The sequence below is a fragment of the Lampetra fluviatilis genome, chromosome 57, assembly GCF_964198595.1.
Source record: "Lampetra fluviatilis chromosome 57, kcLamFluv1.1, whole genome shotgun sequence".
Taxonomy (NCBI): Eukaryota; Metazoa; Chordata; class Hyperoartia; order Petromyzontiformes; family Petromyzontidae; genus Lampetra; species Lampetra fluviatilis.
Genome location: NC_136331.1, coordinates 3,011,881 through 3,031,807, shown reverse-complemented (window position 1 = coordinate 3,031,807; position 19,927 = coordinate 3,011,881). Strand labels below are relative to the sequence as shown.

General features: G+C 52.7%; 1 protein-coding gene across 1 annotated transcript in view; it reads left to right on the top strand.

Annotated features, from left to right (window-relative positions):
• The window catches only part of MMS22L (MMS22 like, DNA repair protein), a 189,657-nt gene that overhangs the window by 2,264 nt on the left and 167,466 nt on the right, over window positions 1–19,927 (top strand). Inside the window, exons 2-3 of the mRNA XM_078880318.1 lie at window positions 14,433–14,558; window positions 15,462–15,514. Coding sequence (XP_078736444.1) covers window positions 14,433–14,558; window positions 15,462–15,514 — 179 coding nt within the window. The remainder of the gene's footprint in view (window positions 1–14,432; window positions 14,559–15,461; window positions 15,515–19,927) is intronic.

The window sequence follows — 19,927 nt, the reverse complement described above, 5'->3', positions numbered from 1 at the left end:
GATGGTGGTGATGATGGTGATGGTGGTGGAGATGATGGTGATGAATGCGATCGTGTTGATGGTGGATGCGGTGATGACGATCATGGTGGTGGAGATTATGTTGATAAATGCACATTTGTTGAAGCTGTATGGTGGCCATTATGATGATGGTGGTGATGATGGTGATGATGGTGGTGGTGGAGATGATGGTGATGAATGCGATTGTGTTGATGGTGGATGCGGTGATGACGATCACGGTGGTGGAGATTATGTTGATAAATGCACATTTGTTGAAGGTGTATGGTGGCGATTATGATGATGGTGGTGATGGTGGTGGTGGAGATGATGGTGATGAATGCGATTGTGTTGATGGTGGATGCGGTGATGACGATCACGGTGGTGGAGATTATGTTGATAAATGCACATTTGTTGGAGGTGTATGGTCGCGATTATGATGATGGTGGTGATGGTGGTGGTGATGATGATGGTGGTGGTGGAGATGATGGTGATGAATGCGATTGTGTTGATGGTGGATGCGGTGATGACGATTATGGTGGTGGAGATTATGTTGATAAATGCACATTTGTTGAAGCTGTATGATGGCGATTATGATGATGGTGGTGATGATGGTGGTGGTGATGATGATGGTGGTGGTGGAGATGATGGTGATGAATGCAAATGTGTTGGTGGTCGATGCAGTGATGATGATGATGGTGATTATGAATGTGATTTGTGGTAATTTTGGTAATAGCGGTGGGGATGACGGTAATACTGGTGGTGGAATGGTGATGATGGATGTCGTGGTTGTTTTATCGTTTTTGTGCATTTCCTGCACACCATTTACATGGGGTGGAAGTGCACTATGAACCCAGCGACCCGAGTTCAATTCCCGACCATGGCTAACATCGTTGACAAATATATGGACCGATCTTGGGCCTTCTCTGGGTCAACTCGGCCTTAAACGAGTACCTGCTAGAGTAGGTAAACATAAGCACTGGGGAGACAAAGGTGGTGGGGTGTGTTGCTTGCCACTTTTACCCTTTCGAGGTTTTAATAAAGGTAGCTTCTCTCGAAGAGTACTTGCCTCAGTAGTGTGTCAAGGCTATACGGGGGATCTTTGTTTTTATGTATATGTGTGTGTGTGCGTGCGTGTCCACGTGTGCGTGTGTGCGCGTAAATCTATCTCCTGTGCTCGTGTAAATGAATCCTCTTTGCAGTCACTGGAGGTGAGGACATCAAACCTGTGTCTACCTGTGTCTCTCTCTCCCCACCCCTCTGCCCCCCCTTCTTCCTACCCCCCCCTCTCTCCCCCCCCATCTCTCTCTCCCCCCCCCACTCTCCCCACCTCTCTTTCTCTCCCCACCCCTCTCCCCACCCCTCTCCCCACCCCTCTCCCCATCCCTACTCCCCCCCCTTCTCCCTCCTTGACTCCCTTACACTACTCTCTCATTCTTCCCTCTCTCCCTCTCTCTCTCCCTCTCTCACTTTCATCACGGGCGGAAGAGCAGTGGTGGCTTGGCTATAATCAAATCCCTCCGCCCCCTCCCTCCCGTCCCTCTCCACCCATCGTCTTACTCCACCCCTCTCTCCCTTCTCCCCCCATCATATCCCTCCCCCTCCTCTCTCCCCCCCCCCCCCCCATCTTCCATCTCCATCCACCCATCATCTCCCACTCTCCCCCTTCTCTCCCCTCCCTCCCTTAACTCTCATTACTTCTCCCCCCTCTTCTTCCCACCATCACCTTCTTCCCTTTGCTCTAACCCATCACCTCCCTGTGTCTCCCCCCCTCCCTCGCTCTCCTTCCACCCCCCCCCCTCTTCCCCCACCCCCCCTCTCGAAGTGAGCGTTGCCAACTCCACACTTAGCTCCGGTCTCGAATCTCTCGCAGCCGTCGCCCCCTGACCTGGCCCAGTGGGAGGTTCACAATGACCAGCCCTCACTCTCCTCTGCTGCCGCAGTCTATTGGGGCGCCACGGTGGCTAGGAGATGTTAACTACCTCGTCTGGTGTACAGGAGGTCGTGGGTTGGATCCCGACCCTGACGCCTGCTGTTGTATATTTGGAGTTTGCGTGTCTCTCTCTCTCTCATCATCATCACGGTGGCTAGGAGATGTTAACTACCTCGCCTGGTATACAGGATATCGTGGGTTCGATCCTGACCCTGACGCCTGTTGTTGTATATTTGGGGTTTGCGTGTCTCTCTCTCTCATCATCATCACGGTGGCTAGGAGATGTTAACTACCTCGCCTGGTGTACAGGAGGTCGCGGGTTCGATCCCGACCCTGGCGTCTGCTGCTGTATATTTGGAGTTGTGCTTGTTTCTCTCTCATCATCATCATCACGGTGGCTAGGAGATGTTGGAGTTTGCGTGTTTATCTCTCCCCGTGGTCACGTGGATTTTTTCCGGGTCCTTCGGTTTGTCTCCCCACGTTTAGAATCAACAACGTGCATTTAGATTATTTAGCGAATTTTTATTTCAACGTGATCAGCCCTTCTGTTAAGCTGTCATTTGTGATCGCTAGGTCAAAAACATTGCGGCTCTGCCTCTCACCCCTCATGTTGTCTCTCTCCCCTCGCTCTCTGCCACTTCTCCCTCTCTCTTCTTCCACCCTCTCTGTCTCTTCCCTCTCTCTTTTTTTTACGATCAGTGGAAACAAGAAGATGCTCGGTGTATTCGGCACTTTGCTTCGTTCATCATTTCGTAATTTTTTTTTAAAACTTAGCTTTATGTAAAAACCCCCACCTCTCGCTCACTCTCTCGCTCACTCTCTCGCTCACTCTCTCGCTCACTCTCTCGCCCACTCTCTCGCTCACTCTCTCGCTCACTCTCTCGCTCACTCTCTCGCTCACTCTCTCGCTCACTCTCTCGCTCACTCTCTCGCTCACTCTCTCGCTCACTCTCTCGCTCACTCTCTCTCTCACTCTCTCGCTCACTCTCTCGCTCACTCTCTCGCTCACTCTCTCTCTCACTCTCTCGCTCACTCTCTCGCTCACTCTCTCGCTCACTCCCTCGCTCACTCTCTCGCTCACTCTCTCGGTCACTCCCTCGCTCACATTCTCGCTCACTCTCTCGCACACTCTCTCGCTCACTCTCTCGCTCACTCTCTCGCTCACTCTCTCGCTCACTCTCTCGCTCACTCTCTCGCTCACTCTCTCGCTCACTCTCTCGCTCACTCTCTCGCTCACTCTCTCGCTCGCTCACTCTCTCTCTCACTCTCTCGCTCACTCTCTCGCTCACTCTCTCGCTCACTCCCTCGCTCACTCTCTCGCTCACTCTCTCGGTCACTCTCTCGCTCACATTCTCGCTCACTCTCTCGCACACTCTCTCGCTCACTCTCTCGCTCACTCTCTCGCTCACTCTCTCGCTCACTCTCTCGCTCACTCTCTCGCTCACTCTCTCGCTCTCTCTCTCGCTCTCTCTCGTTCTGCACGCAGCCCTTCTATCTCTCTCCCCTTACTCTCCTCCTCTCAGTAACCGTTTGCAGAAGTGATTATTAGTTCTGAAAGTATGGAACCCGAAATCGATTCCAGCATCATTTGCGTCATCAATGCACTCATTGACAGGCACACGAAGTACAAATGGCACGGCGGCAGGTCCCAGGCTCTTTCGTTATCATGGGTAACTAAAAGATAAAGGTCTGAAATTATGTTTGCATGCCTCCACTAGAAGCATCTCTAAGGGGTATGTATCTTGGCCTCCTCTTCTATGCTAGCCGGGGCGTGTTGGATGAGGTAGGCGCTACCCACACCACCACGACCACGCGCGACCTGCCGATCATAGACCAGCCGTGGTGAGAGCCCACTTATACCATTGGAACCTCATTTGCCAGTAGAAACATATGATAATTGGTTTTTTACCCTTTTATCTGGCAACAAAACTGGCACCTTTTTTACAAGGAGTCATGTTTACATTGACCACAATACCTGCAGTCGTAATGCAAACAAAAAACATAACTCTGATAATGTATGCACTGTCCTTGAAGTTGATTGGTCCACACCCGAGATAAAAGGGTAAAAAAGCAATTATCAGATTTTTCTACTGGCAAAGGAGGTTCCAATGGTGTAAATGCTTGCCCCAAGCTCTCATACTCTGATGGTGCATTGTCTTTGAGTTGTGCGCCTTTTGGCGTCATCTGGTCCAACACCATGTGAGACTAGGCTCTAAGAAAAGCTGTCTCGGGTGTGGACCAATCAACTTCAAGGTCAGTGCATATCATTATCAGAGTTGTGTTTTTTGTTTGCATTACGACTGCAGGTATTGTGGTCTATGCAAACATGACTCCTTGTGAAAAAAAGGTGTCAGTTTTGTTGCCAGATAGAACGGTAAAAAAACAATTATCATATTTTTTACTGGCAAATGAGGTTCCAATGGTGTAAATGCTTCACCCAAACTCTCATACTCTGATGGTGCATTGTCTTTGAGTTGTGCGCCTTTTGGCGTCATCTGGTCCAACACCATGTGAGACTAGGCTCTAAGAAAAGCTGTCTCGGCTGTGTGGACCAATCAACTTGAAGGTCAGTGCATACATTATCAGAGTTGTGTTTTTTGTTTGCATTACGACTGCAGGTATTGTGGTCTATGCAAACATGACTCCTTGTGAATAAAAGGTGGCAGTTTTGAGCCCACTTATACTTCTGTGTGCACGGAGGCGAGAGAGGCGGGGGGGGAGGCGGGGGAGATGGAATCGAACCGGGCACCCCTCTGCGTGGCAAGTCCAGCACTACCGCTCGCCATCAATGCCACGGCTGTCTTCGTTTCTCAGTTAAACATCGAAATGTTGTCGGTCGCTTTTGACTGCCGGAGGCAATTGTATACTCGCGGCAAAATGGTTAACTGGCTTTTCACGGTTTTAAATTATTTAACCACTCCAGTTCATATGTACATCAGCAGCAAGGGTCAGGGTCAGTGTTAGGTTCACGACGCCAAAATGGTGGGATGTTGACTGCCTCGCCTGGTATACCACCTTCTCCAACCATTATATAAACGGAGTGGTAGCTCCTGCGATCTCTCATTTACTTGATTACAGCTGTCGTGGCTGTGACGGTTCCACCTGAAGACGGAAGCTTGTGTTGCCTCCGAAACGTCGTGATTTTTTATTTTTTTTTATTTTACTTTTATTAATTTTAATGTTTTGCCTACGTGACTTTACCGACAAAAACCTAAGGATATGGTATACAGGAGGTCGTGGTTTTGTTCCCGATCCTAACGTCTGCATATTTGGAGTTTGTATGTTCTACCCGTGGTCGCGTGGACTTTTCTCCAGGTCCTCTGGTTTTTTCCCTCCACATTTGGAATCAACGTCGCAGTGTTTCGAGCATTGGCTGCTGCTGCTGCAAAAATGTCCATGTGATAAGCAGCTTCGTTGAGCTAGCATTTGTGATTGCCAGGTCACTTCTGAAAAAGAGCTACATAGATCAGTGGGACTTTCCTTGTAAAATAAAATATAGTTTTACATCAGCTCCGAGTTCCATGTGTAGCTCTACTCACTTCGCTCTGTCCTCTCTCCTCTCTCCTCTCTCCCCCCTCTCTTTCACGTATCTCTCTCCCCCTCTCGCCTCTCCCTTACTTCTGTCTCACCCCTCTCTCTCCCCTCACTCCGAGCTCTCGATGTCATTGGAAGCTTTCATCTCTGAGCGCTGTGACTTCCATGAGCTCCCATAGCCTCTCTCACGCTCCCTGTGTGTGTGAGAGAGAGTGTGCGTGAGCCAGGGAGTGTGTGTGTGTGTGTGTACGGGAAAGTGTATGTGTGTGAGTGATAGTGTGCGTGAGGGTGTATGTGTTGAGAATGAGTGTGCGAGTGTGTCTATGTGAGGGTGTATGAGGGAGCGGTAGTGCAGCGGTTAGCGCTACGCTGCGCTACGAACCCGACGACCCGAGTTCGATTCCCTCTCACGGCCAACACCGGTTGACGATTATCTCAAGTGGTCATGGGTCTCCCCTAGGTCGACTCAGCCTCAAATGAGTACCTGGTGCGGTGTGTAGTAGATATCGCCGCTGGGGAGACAAAGGCGACCGGGCGTGGTGCTGGCCACCCACCCCCTCGTTTACCGTCCCGGCCTTCATAGGTGTTACTCGCTAACAGCACTTGCCCCAACATTCTGTTAAGGCTACACGGGGGATCTTTGTCTTTTGTGTATGAGGGAGAGTGCTTGGCACTGCGAGTGAGGGTTTCCGTGTGGGTGAATGTGTGTCTGTCTATGGAGGCCTCGATGGAGGAGGCTCGTGAAGGACGCTACTCAGCAGTTGGAGGCAGTCGTTTTCCAGCAACAACGGAGGGCGGAGGAGCGGCGTTCACAACAATGAGCCGAGTGCCGGGCGGCTAAAATGCAGAAAGTTTCGATTTAAAGTTTTCGTGACTGCAGGGATTTATCTTCTTGGTTCTTGCGGTAAAGTCACTTAGAATGCAAATATTAAAATAATAAAAATAAAACATAATGAAATAATTCTCACGACATTTCGATTGCATCACAAGCAAAGTCTTCAGGTAAAAAAAACAAAAAATTCTACGTGACTTTACCGAAAGAACCAAGAAGATGCAGATAGTGGGCACAGTAGGGGGTACAGCTGGTACATCGGCCAGTTATCTCAGTCAGCCAACCCATGGCACATGCTGGGCCTGTCCCGTGACCTTTCGTCAGCGAGCCTTCGACACTTCACGTGGTGGCCTCAAAGTGCACCTGGCCTGGCACAGGCGCCGTGGCGATGTCGCCGTCACTTAGTGGCGAATGGCGGGTGTTGGTGTGTGCGAGTGTGCGCGCGCGCGAGCGGGCGTGCGCGCGAGTGTGAGTGAGCGTGTGCGAGTGTTGCGGGAGTTTGCAAGCGAGTGTTTGTCTACGTAAATATTTTTTTTACGCGAGTGTGTGTCTGCATCGGACTGAGGGCGAGTGTCATTTGCGTGATTGAGTGTCTGTGCGTGTGATTTTGACTGCGTGCACGTCTGTCCGTGCGTGTTGAGTGTTTCTCTACACGTGTCTTAGTCTTTGTCCCTGTACATGAGTCTGTGTCTCCGTCTCTCCTTTCTCGTGCCATTATATTGTCTCCCTGTGTCTCCCCATGTCTCCCTGTGTCTCCCCATTTCTCCCTGTGTCTCCCCTTGCATCCCCGTGTCTCCCTGTGTCTCCCCATTTCTCCCTGTGTTTCCCCTTGCATCCCCGTGTCTCCCTATGTCTCCCTGTCTCCCCATGTCTCCCTGTCTCTCCATGTCTCCCTGTGTCTCCCCTTGCCTTCCTGTGTCTCCCCATGTCTCCCTGTGTCTCCCCATTTCTCCCTGTGTTTCCCCTTGCATCCCCGTGTCTCCCTATGTCTCCCTGTCTCCCCATGTCTCCCTGTGTCTCCCCTTGCCTTCCTGTGTCTCCCCATGTCTCCCTGTGTCTCCCCATTTCTCCCTGTGTCTCCCCTTGCATCCCCGTGTCTCCCTGTGTCTCCCCATGACTCCTTGTGTCTCCCCATGTCTCCCTGTGTCTCCCCATGTCTCCCTGTGTCTCCCCTTGTCTCCCTGTGTCTCCCCTTGCCTTCCTGTGTCTATCCATGTCTCCCTGTGTCTCCCCATGTCTCCCTGTGTCTCCCCTTGCCTTCCTGTGTCTCCCCTTGTCTCCCCGTGTCTCCCCATGTCTCCCTGTGTCTCCCCATGTATCCCTGTGTCTCCCCTTGCCTCCCTGTGTCTCCCCTTGTCTCCCTGTGTCCCCCCATGTCTCCCTGTGTCTCCCCATGTATCCCTTGTCTCCCCATGTATCCCTGTGTCTCCCCATGTTTCTCTGTGTCTCCCCTTGTCTCCCCATGTCTCCCTGTGTCTCCCCATGTTTCTCTGTGTCTCCCCTTGTCTCCCCATGTCTCCCTGTGTCTCCCCATGTTTCTCTGTGGTCTCTCCTTGCCTCCCCGTGTCTCCCCATGTCTCCCTGTGTCTCCCCATGTATCCCTTGTCTCCCCATGTCTCCCTGTGTCTCCCCATGTTTCTCTGTGTCTCCCCTTGTCTCCCCATGTCTCCCTGTGTCTCCCCATGTTTCTCTGTGGTCTCTCCTTGCCTCCCCGTGTCTCCCCATGTCTCCCTGTGTCTCTCCATGAATAGAGGAAACAAGAAGATGCTCGGTGTAGTCGGCACTTTGCTTCGTTCATCATTTCGTTTTTGTTTTGTTTTATATTATTTTTTTTTAACTACGACAAGTGCTGCATCACGCTCTCTCTCTCTCTCTCTCCTAGTCACTTTTCACCGTCTCTCCCTGTCTTTCACTCCCCCACATCACGGCCCTTCTTTCCACTCCTCTACCCCAAACCCACCCCTCTCACCCTCCGCGTATAACTTACTTGGATACTTTCTTTCACAATGGCCGACCCTGCATTGACCTACGCAGGTGGCAGACAGAACACGCAACCTCTCTCTCTCTCTCCTCCTCCCCCTCCATCTCCTCCCCTCTCTCTCTCTCTCTCCCCCCGGGGAGACTGCAGCTATAGTGTGGCTAGAGGGATTGGCAGTGTCGTAACAATGGGAGCAACTGTGAGCATGGCGACCAGAGGCAGTTACACGCAATCCTTTGCTGCGCCTTTTGTGTCATTCCACTGCTGGATGAAGGGTTATTTGGCCCATAGTTCGTAGCCTGGCGAACTATGGGTTTGTTGAAGAGTAGGGGATGATGATGCCCAGAGCCGGTTGAAATATCACTCGCCACTAATGTTAGCCGTGAGCGGGAACTTAACCCTGTTGGCCGGGTGCGTCTGTGTGTATGTGTATGCGTCTGTAAAAGTAAAAAACCTACGTGTGTTTGTGTCTTGCTGTTGTCATTTCTCCCCAGTTTTATCCCGATTTGTGTTATCGGCATCATCACGATGCAAAGAATCTACTCGGTCTCCTATAGGTTGACTCAGCCGTACATGAGTACCTGGTACGGTGTGTACATATTGGCACGCCACTTAATTCTAGATTTGAAATTTTCGTGACCGCAAGGATTCTTACTCTTGGGTTCTTTCGGTAAAGTCACGTAGGTAGAAAATATAAAATAATAGAAATAAAAATAAAATAAAAATGATTTAATTAAGTTATTTGTATTTTCATTATTTTATTTTATTATTTTAATTTTCTCCATCGTGACTATGATCACTGTTTCATTGCTTTCATGGCTTTATTTTGGTGATTTCGAAAAGTTTTTTGGTTTGGCCATGTTTGTTTGTTGTAGTACAGAGTTAGACTGATGGCCTTAATCTAAGTTGTCTTGTGGTTGTTGTTGTTGTTTGACTTGCATCCCACTGGGATTTTTGCACACAGCGTTGGTGTACGGTGCTTTTTTCTGCAATATTTTGCTGTCTTTTCTTGGATTTTCTGTTTGCACTTAGTCACATATTCACTTTAAGATGTTTTTTGTTCATGTTTTTGTTTTTTGTTTGTTGCGGTGCCGGCCTTAATAAGTGCTCGCTAAACAGCCTTTGCCCTCGCGGTCTGCGTGTGCTGAGTTTTTTGCGCGTGCCTGAATGTTAGGTGGTGCATCTGCCATTCGCCTCGGCTTGTTAACCCACAGCACCTGGTTCTGTCGCGAGCCTTCTAAAAAAAACCCCCTTTAGCCTCACGGTGCACCTTGCTTTGCACGTGCGCCGAGTTGAAGACACACCGCCACTTAGGGGCGAATGGCGGATGACGTTGTGTTCAATATGTACTTGGACTTGTGTTGCATCTCTGTTCCACCGTCCATCTCTGCGAGTCCTCCCCGCGCGCCCACGTGCCTCTCTGTGCGTCGCCTCGTCTCCCTGTTGCTCCTCTGACCTCCCCTTACCTCGCCGCGTCTCCGATTGCCTCCCTTTGTCTCTCTGTGTCTCACTTCACCTCCGCTCACCTCTCTGTTTCTCCCTGCCGTCCTCCCGTCTCCTCATGTCTCTCTGTGTCTCCTCATGTCTCTCTGTGTCTCCCTGTGTCTCCCCTTGCCTCCCTGTGTCTCCCTGTGTCTGCCCATGGCTCCCTGTGTCTCCCTGTGTCTCCCTGTGTCTCCCCATGTCTCCCCATGTCTCCCTGTGTCTCCCTGTGTCTCCTCATGTCTCCCTGTGTTTCCATGCCTCCCTGTGTCTCCTCTTGGCTCCCTGTGTCTCCCTGTGTCTCCCTGTGTCTCCCCATGGCTCCCTGTGTCTCCCCATGTCTCCCTGTGTCTCCCTGTGTCCCTGTGTCTTCTCATGTCTCCCCGTGTCTCCCTGTGTCTCCCCTTGCCTCCCTGTGTCTCCTCTTGTCTTCCTGTGTCTCCCATGTCTCCCTGTGTCTCCCCATGTCTCCCTGTGTCTCCCCTTGCCTCCCTGTGTCTCCCCATGGCTCCCTGTGTCTCCCCATGGCTCCCTGTGTCTCCCCATGTCCCCCTGTGTCTCCTCATGGTCCCCTGTGTCTCCCCATGCCTCCCTGTGTCTCCTCATATCTCCCTGTGTCTCCTCATGTCTCCCTGTGTCTCCCCACGTCTCTCTGTGTCTCCCCATGTCTCCTTGTGTCTCCTCATATCTCCCTGTGTCTCCTCATGTCTCCCTGTGTCTCCCCATGTCTCCTTGTGTCTCCTCATATCTCCCTGTGTCTCCTCATGTCTCCTGTGTCTCCCCACGTCTCTCTGTGTCTCCCCATGCCTCCCTGTGTCTCATCATATCTCCCTGTGTCTCATCATATCTCCCTGTGTCTCCCCATGTCTTCCTGTGTCTCCCCTTGTCTGCCTGTGTCTCCCCATGTCTCCCTGTGTCTCTCCACGTCTCCCTGTGTCTCCCCATGGCTCCCTGTGTCTCCCTGTGTCTCCCCATGTCTCCCTGTGTCTCCCTGTGTCCCTGTGTCTCCTCATGTCTCCCCATGTCTTCCTGTGTCTCCCCTTGTCTGCCTGTGTCTCCCCATGTCTCCCTGTGTCTCCGCTTGCCTTCCTGGGTTTCCCTGTGTCTCCCTGTGTCGGCCCATGCCTTCCTGTGTCTCCCCATGTCTCCCTGTGTTTCTCCACGTCTCCCTGTGTCTCTCCATGTCTCCCCATGTCTCCCTGTGTCTCCCCATGGCTCCCTGTGTCTCCCTGTGTCTCCCTGTGTCCCCGTGTCTCCTCATGTCTCCTCATGTCTCCCTGTGTCTCCCCATGTCTTCCTGTGTCTCCCCTTGTCTGCCTGTGTCTCCCCATGTCTCCCTGTGTCTCCGCTTGCCTTCCTTTGTCTCCCTGTGTTTCCCTGTGTCTGCCCATGCCTTCCTGTGTCTCCCCATGTCTCCCTGTGTCTCTCCACGTCTCCCTGTGTCTCCCTGTGTCTCCCCATGGCTCCCTGTGTCTCCCTGTGTCTCCCCATGGCTCCCTGTGTCTCCCTGTGTCTCTCCATGTCTCCCTGTGTCTCCCTGTGTCTCCCCATGGCTCCCTGTGTCTCCCTGTGTCTCCCCATGTCTCCCTGTGTCTCCCTGTGTCCCCGTGTCTCCTCGTGTCTCCCCGTGTCTCCCTGTGTCTCCCCATGCCTCCCTGTGTCTCCCCATGTCTCCCTGTGTCTCCCCATGTCTTCCTGTGTCTCCTCATGCCTCCCTGTGTCTCCGCTTGCCTTCCTGTGTCTGCCCATGTCTCCCTGTGTCTGCCCATGTCTCCCTGCGTCTCTCCACGTCTCCCTGTGTCTTCCCATGGCTCCCTGTGTCTCCCCATGTCTCCCTGTGTCTCCTCATGGCTCCCTGTGTCTCCCCTTGCCTTCCCTGTGTCTCCCCACGTCTCTCTGTGTCTCCTCATGGCTCCCTGTGTCTCCCTGTGTCTCCCTGTGTCTCTCCATGTCTCCCTGTGTCTCCTCATGTCTCCCTGTGTCTCCCTGTGTCTCTCCATGTCTCCCTGTGTCTCTCCGTGTCTCCCTGTGTCTCCTCATGCCTCCCTGTGTCTCCTCATGTCTCCCTGTGTCTCTCCGTGTCTCCCTGTGTCTCTCCATGCCTCCCTGTGTCTCCTCATGTCTCCCTGTGTCTCTCCGTGGCTCCCTGTGTCTCCCCATGGCTCCCTGTGTCTCCCCATGTCCCCCTGTGTCTCCTCATGGTCCCCTGTGTCTCCCCATGCCTCCCTGTGTCTCCTCATATCTCCCTGTGTCTCCTCATGTCTCCCTGTGTCTCCCCACGTCTCTCTGTGTCTCCCCATGTCTCCTTGTGTCTCCTCATATCTCCCTGTGTCTCCTCATGTCTCCCTGTGTCTCCCCATGTCTCCTTGTGTCTCCTCATATCTCCCTGTGTCTCCTCATGTCTCCTGTGTCTCCCCACATCTCTCTGTGTCTCCCCATGCCTCCCTGTGTCTCATCATATCTCCCTGTGTCTCCCCATGTCTTCCTGTGTCTCCCCTTGTCTGCCTGTGTCTCCCCATGTCTCCCTGTGTCTCTCCACGTCTCCCTGTGTCTCCCCATGGCTCCCTGTGTCTCCCTGTGTCTCCCCATGTCTCCCTGTGTCTCCCTGTGTCCCTGTGTCTCCTCATGTCTCCCCATGTCTTCCTGTGTCTCCCCTTGTCTGCCTGTGTCTCCCCATGTTTCCCTGTGTCTCCGCTTGCCTTCCTGGGTTTCCCTGTGTCTCCCTGTGTCGGCCCATGCCTTCCTGTGTCTCCCCATGTCTCCCTGTGTTTCTCCACGTCTCCCTGTGTCTCTCCATGTCTCCCCATGTCTCCCTGTGTCTCCCCATGGCTCCCTGTGTCTCCCTGTGTCTCCCTGTGTCTCCCTGTGTCCCCGTGTCTCCTCATGTCTCCTCATGTCTCCCTGTGTCTCCCCATGTCTTCCTGTGTCTCCCCTTGTCTGCCTGTGTCTCCCCATGTCTCCCTGTGTCTCCGCTTGCCTTCCTTTGTCTCCCTGTGTTTCCCTGTGTCTGCCCATGCCTTCCTGTGTCTCCCCATGTCTCCCTGTGTCTCTCCACGTCTCCCTGTGTCTCCCTGTGTCTCCCCATGGCTCCCTGTGTCTCCCTGTGTCTCCCCATGGCTCCCTGTGTCTCCCTGTGTCTCTCCATGTCTCCCTGTGTCTCCCTGTGTCTCCCCATGGCTCCCTGTGTCTCCCTGTGTCTCCCCATGTCTCCCTGTGTCCCCGTGTCTCCTCATGTCTCCCCGTGTCTCCCTGTGTCTCCCCATGCCTCCCTGTGTCTCCCCATGTCTCCCTGTGTCTCCCCATGTCTTCCTGTGTCTCCTCATGTCTCCCTGTGTCTCCGCTTGCCTTCCTGTGTCTGCCCATGTCTCCCTGTGTCTGCCCATATCTCCCTGCGTCTCTCCACGTCTCCCTGTGTCTCCCCATGGCTCCCTGTGTCTCCCCATGTCTCCCTGTGTCTCCTCATGGCTCCCTGTGTCTCCCCATGCCTTCCCTGTGTCTCCCCACGTCTCTCTGTGTCTCCTCATGGCTCCCTGTGTCTCCCTGTGTCTCCCTGTGTCTCTCCATGTCTCCCTGTGTCTCTCCGTGTCTCCCTGTGTCTCCCCGTGTCTCCCTGTGTCTCCCCATGCCTTCCCTGTGTCTCCCCTTGCCTCCCTGTGTCTCTCCATGTCTCCCTGTGTCTCCCCATGTCTCCCTGTCTCTCTCTTCACTTCCATTTATCTCTACGTGTCTCCCTTTAACCTCCCCTCGTCTCCCTTCACCTCTGTGCGTCTCCTCATGTGTCCCTTTACCTCCCCATCGTATCGTGTCTCCCACTTATTAAACTCAACTATAATTTTTATATCAGGTTAAATCCCATTGAGCTATACAGCTCTTTTTCAGAAGCGACCTGGCCACAAATGGTAGCTCAACGAAGTGGCTCATCATTTGGAAATATATAGCAGTCAAATAGTCTAAGCGCATGTCGATTCTTAAGGTGGTGGGAAAAACCAGAAGACCTGGAGAAAAATCCACACTACCACGGGGAGAGTGAGGGTGTCGAACCCACGACCTCCTGCACACCAGGCGAGGTAGTTAACATCTCCTAGCCACCGTGATGATGATGATGAGAGAGAGAGAGACACGCAAACTCCAAATACACAGCAGCAGGCGTCAGGGTTGAGATCGAACCCACGACCTCCTGTATACCAGGCGGGATAGTTAACATCTCTGATGATGATGAGAGAGAGAGACACGCAAACTCCAAATATACAACAGCAGGCATCAGGGTTGAGATCGAACCCACGACCTCCCGTATACCAGGCGAGGTAGTTAACATCTCCTAGCCACCGTGATGATAAAGATGATGAGAGAGAGACACGCAAACTCCAAATATACAACAGCAGGCATCAGGGTCGGTATCGAACCCACGACCTCCCGTATACCAGGCGAGGTAGTTAACATCTCACCACCGTGGTGACCTTGTCCGCCCTGGTCTCCCGGCATCTCCTGATGTCTCCCCATGTCTTACATCTCTCTTTAGTCTCCCTGCGTCCCTCCACGTATTCTCTATCCACCCCTCTTCCTCCCCCTCCCCCCCTCATGCCTCCGCTCTCCTCCGCGTGTCGCTCCGTACACCTCCCGACGTTTCTCCCCGTGTCTCGTCTCGTCTCTCTCTCTCCCTCTCCCTGGCGTCTCCGCAGACTCTTCCTGCGGTTGGACCCGGCTCCGACGGCGTTCGAGGTGGACGTCTCGACGCTGTTCGGCTTCGCGTTTGTCACGGAGACGGCACTGGAGGAGAAATCCTCGCTTCTTTTCGGTCTGCTTCGGTGAGCGACGGGGGGGCGGGTAGGGGGGGCAGCAGCGGCCGTGGCGTCTGGGTCACGGGAAAGAGGTCGTCCCGACCTTGTCAGTCACAGATCCAAGTTTTTTATGAAACCCACAGTGACCTCTTAACCCCCTTCCCGTTGTGGGAACGTCTGCAAGTTGTTGCAGGATTTGGATCCCGTTCACCGTCGAATCTTGGAACGCGCAAGCAGTTCGGCCTTGATTTCATTTCGAGGGGCGTCGTAGTAAGGCCGTCGTTGTTGTTGTTGCTACTCACCGTAGCAACACGACCGACGCCACTCTCCAAGAGCAGGCACCAAACTGTGCCACACGCCCTCCCGCATGGCCTGGTGGGAGACTTGGTACCGATAAAGTTATTTTATTTGGTTTTTATTCCGGTTACGTTCCGGTTACGTTCTGGTTACGATCGGAATCGGAAGAAAAACTGATGATGTTCACCTCCGTCATTGCAACGGGAACGAGTTAAGGACCGCTGCTAGAGTCTCGCCTGTGGCCCGTCGTTTCGGTGACCTGCCCTCATGATGCGCCACCCTGCAAACCACGTGTCCCACCCATCACAACCAACCATTTCTTCAATTTTTTATTTTTTCGACGAACACTTTCCTGCCACATTCTACTCCCAATCACGGTGATCACGACGATTGCATATTGGCAGTGATAGTGACGATGACAATAAAGACGGTGGTGATGGTAGCAATGATGACGATGACGAAGATGATGATGGTAACGATGATGGCGCTAATCTTCTTGGTTCTTTTTATTACTTCCCTTCTACGTGACTTTACCGAAAGAACCAAGAAGATGAATCCCTGCAGTCACGAAAGCTTTAAATCGAGATGGCGCTAATGTTCGTGTGTGCTTGTGTCTCTGTGTGTGTGTCACAGGCAGGCCATCATGAAACTACAAAACATGAGTCATAACAACATCCTAGACTTCGGTGAGCCTGCATACCACTGTCTCTGTGTCATAACTGTGCACACAACAAACATTATATTCGGTATAAAATGACAAACACGAAGTTCTCCCCTGTACTCTCAACAGCTTTGTAGCGCAGTGCATTACAAAGACAAAGATCCCCCCCCTATAGCCTCAACAGAATGTTGGGGCAAGTGCTGTTAGTGCAATATCAATACCAATACCCCCGCCATTCGCCACGAAGTGACGGTGACGTCACCACGGCGCCTGTGCCAGGCTAGGTGCACTTTGAGGCCACGTGAAGCGTCGAAGGCTCGCTGACAGGAGGTCTCGGAACAGACCCAGCAGGTGCCATGGGTTGGGTTACTGAGATGACCGGTAGATGCATCAGCTGCAGTTTAGCCGCCCGGCGCTCCGCTCGTTGTTGTGAGCGTCGCTCCTCTGCCCTCCGTTGTTGCTGGAGGGCGACTGCCTCCAACTGCCCAGCAGCAGCAGCGTCCTTCACGAGCCTCCATAGCACCACGGTGGAAACACCAAAATAAGCTCGTGCTAGTGTGTCACCACTAAGTGGCGGTGACGTCACCACGACGCTTGTGCCAGGCTCTCGGTCATCTCAGTCAGTCGACCCGTGGCACCTGCTGGGTCTGCCCCGTGACCTCCTGCCAGCGGGCGATCGACACTTCACGTGGTAGCCTCAAGGTGCACATGGCCTGGCCTAGTGTGGTACACACGCGTGCGCACACGCACAGCGCATGAACAAATCACCCGGCATGCACCTGGCCTCATCACATCTTCGAAGGCTAAGCAAGGTTTGAGCCTGGATAGTGCTTGAATGAGTGACCAGCACGCATGCCAGCCTGCCTTGGGCAGTGGTGGATATTGCAGAAGAAGAAAAAAAATACCCTGTTGTACTGTGCTTCTATGCTCCTGTGTGATTGGTCCAATGTCTTTTGCCAATCCGCACTGACCATCGTGGTCAAGTATGGTCAAGTAACCCATGTGACCCGCACGTACGGTTTAGGGAGGCCCTCATCTCGCAGTGGATTGACATAAGGGCAGTGCATGTCCGTGTCATTATATAAATACGTGTGTGTATGTGCTCTGAGTGTTTGTATATTTGTGTAGTTATGCTTCTTCGTATCGGTGTGCGAGGGTCTGTGTACGTATGTAACGATCTGTATGTCGCCATTGGCTGCCACAGTGGTGAAATGTTAACTACCTCGCCTTGTGTGCAGGAGGTCGTGGGGTTGATCCCAACCCTGACCCCTGCTGTAATATTTGGAGCTTGCGTGTTCTCCGCTGTGGTCGTGTGGATTTTTCTCCCGTGTCTCCCGGTTTTTTCCCCTCCACATTTAGAATCGACATGCGATTTTTATTATTTGGCTGCTATAAATGCCCACGTGATAATGATGAGCCAAAATTTCGATTTAAAGCTTTCGTGACTGCAGATATTTGTCTTCTTGGTTCTTTCGGTAAAGTCACGTAGAAGGGAAATAATAAAATAATAAAAATAAAACATCATAAAATTTCGATGTAAAGCTTTCATGACTGCAGGGATTCATCTTCTTGGTTCTTTCGGTAAAGTCACGTAGAATGGAAATAATAAAATAATAAAAATAAAACATAATACAATAATTCTCACGACGTTTCGGCTACAACGCAAGCAGCCGTCCTCAGGTGGAGAGCAGGTCTGTCGAGGAGACAGAGTCTCATTCAGACTCTGTCTCATCGACGTCGTGAGAATTATTTTACGTTTTATTTTTAGTATTTTATTATTTCCATTCTACGTGACTTTACCAAAAATGACGAGCCACTTCGTTGAGCTATCATTTGTGGCCAGGTCCCTTCTGAAAAAGAGCTGTATTGTTCGGTGGGCCTTACCTGGTAAAATTAAAATGATTTCTATTTTTGTCTGAGTCTGTAAGCATGCGTGCGGTTGTTGTGAACCGGCCCTCCTGTCGTGTGCCGTGCCGACCTTCATAGGTGCTCGCTAATAGAACTTGCCTTCCCAGCCTGTGTCGGCTATATGGGGCATCTTTGTCTTTGTGTGTCTATCCACTTGTGCGTCTCCTTGTGCGTGTGTACATACATCTATCCATCTGTGAAGTTGCGTGTGTTTGTGTCCTAAGTGTGCGACTGTGTGCACCTGGCCTGGCACGAGCGCTGTGGTGATGTCACCACCACTAGTGGCGAACGGCGACTTGTAGGTTGTGTCTGGGTGTATCTATTCATGTGTGTGTGTTGCTGTGGGTGCACCCAGCCTGGCACAAGCACTGTGGTGACATCACCTCCACTTGGAGGCAAAGTGCGGTTGTTGTGAGTGTATCTTTGGACTTCTTTGTCACGAGTGTGTCTCTGTCCGTGCGTGTATGAGTGTATATCCATGTGCACGTGAGTGTGTTTCTATCCACGCGCGCGCGCGCGCGTGTGTGTATAACAGCACTTGCCCCCACACAGTCGCACACACGCGGGTCGATGTGCCTATAACGAGCCCTGGTTGACACAGCCCCAGCAGAGCCGTGCGGGCAAGGCCAGACAGCCACTCAATACCTATCACGGACACGACTGTGCGTGCGTGTGTGTGTTGGCGTGTGCATGTTTGTGTGTGTGTGTCTGTGTGTCTGTGTTAGTGGGGAGCGGTAGTGCAGCGCTTAGCGCTACGCTGCGCTACGAACCTGGCGACCCGGGTTCGATTCCCGCTCACGGCCAACACCAGTGACGATTATCTGAACCGGTCCTGGGCCTCCCCTAGGTCGACTCAGCCTTAAATGAGTACCTGGTGCGGTGTGTAAACATCGCCGCTAGGGAGACAAAGGTGGCCGGGCATGGTGCTTTCCACCCACCCCCTCGTGTGCCGTGCCCGCCTTCATAGGTGCTCGCTAACAGCACTTGCCCCTACAGTCTGTTAAGGCTACACGGGGGATCTTTGTCTTTGTGTTAGTGGGGAGCGGCAGTGTAGTGGTTAGCTCCGCTGAGCTAAGAACCCGGGCACCCGAGTTCGATCCCCGTTCACGGCCAACGCCAGTGACCATTATCTGAACCGGTCCTGGGCCTCCCCTAGGTTGACTCGGCCTCAAATGAGTACGTTATGCAGTGTGTAAACATCGCTACTAGGGAGACAAAGGCGGCCGGGCGTGGTGCTGGCCACCCACCCCCTCGTGTGCCGTGCCGGCCTTCATAGGTGCTCGCTGACTGCACTTGCCCCTGCAGTCTGTTCAGGCTACACGGGGGATCTTTGTCTTTGTGTGAGAGTGTCTCCCTGTGTATCCCTGTGTGTGTTGAGAGCGGTGGCACAATGGTTAGCACACTGTGCTACGAACCCGGTGCCTTGAGCTCAATTCCCACTCACGGTCAATGATTACAAATATTAGAACTGGTTTTGGGCCTCCCCTAGATCGACTCAGCCTTTTGATAAGTACCAGCATTGGAGAGACAAAGGTGGCCAGGCGTTATTTTAGCCACCCACCCACCCCCTCGTTTGTCAGTGTCGGCCTTCACAGATGCTTTCTAACAGCACTTGCCCTGACAGTCTGTTGAAGCTATACAGGGGATCTTTATACAGCATTTGTTTGTGAGTGTGTGCATGCGTGCGTGTGTGTGTGTGTATGTATGAGGATGTATGCACAAGTGTGTGTGAATACACGTTTCTGTGTGTGTCTCCATGTATGAGTGTATGGAGAGTGGTGGTGCAGCGGTTAGCGCTACGCTGCGCTATGAACCCGGCGACCCGGGTTCGATTCCCGCTCACAGCCAACACCAGTGACGATTATCTGAACTGGTCCCGGGCCTCCCCTAGGTCAACTCGGCCTCAAATGAGTACCTGGTGCGGTGTGTCAACATCGCCACTGGGGAGACAAAGGCGGTCGGGCGTGGTGCTGGCCACCCACCCCCTCGTGTACCGTTCCGGCCTTCATAGGTGCTCGCTAACAGCACTTGCCCCTAAAATCTGTTAATGCTATATGGGGGATCTTTGTGTGTATAGTGCTTGTACACACGTGTGCACGCACATGTGTACGCACATGTGTGTGTGTGAGAGAGGGCTGTGAGTTGGCGTGTGTTGCCTTTTACAGTTGCCGACTGTTTTCAAAGGGAGCTTTGATTGACACCCGTGGACTCCACTCCACCCCGACCCAACACCCCCCCCCCCCGTCTCTGTGTCTGCCCGTGTCTCAATGTCTCTCTGTGTCTCCCTGTGTCTCCCTGATGACTCGGTGTGTCTCTCTGTATCTCCCTTGATGTCTCCTGGTGTCTCGGTGTGTCTCTCTGTGTCTCCCTGGTGTCTCCCGGTGTCTCGGTGTGTCTCTCTGTCTCTCCCTGATGTCTCCTGGTGTCTCGGTGCGTCTCTCTGTCTCTCCCTGGTGTCTCCCGGTGTCTCGGTGTGTCTCTCTGTCTCTCCCTGATGTCTCCTGGTGTCTCGGTGCGTCTCTCTGTCTCT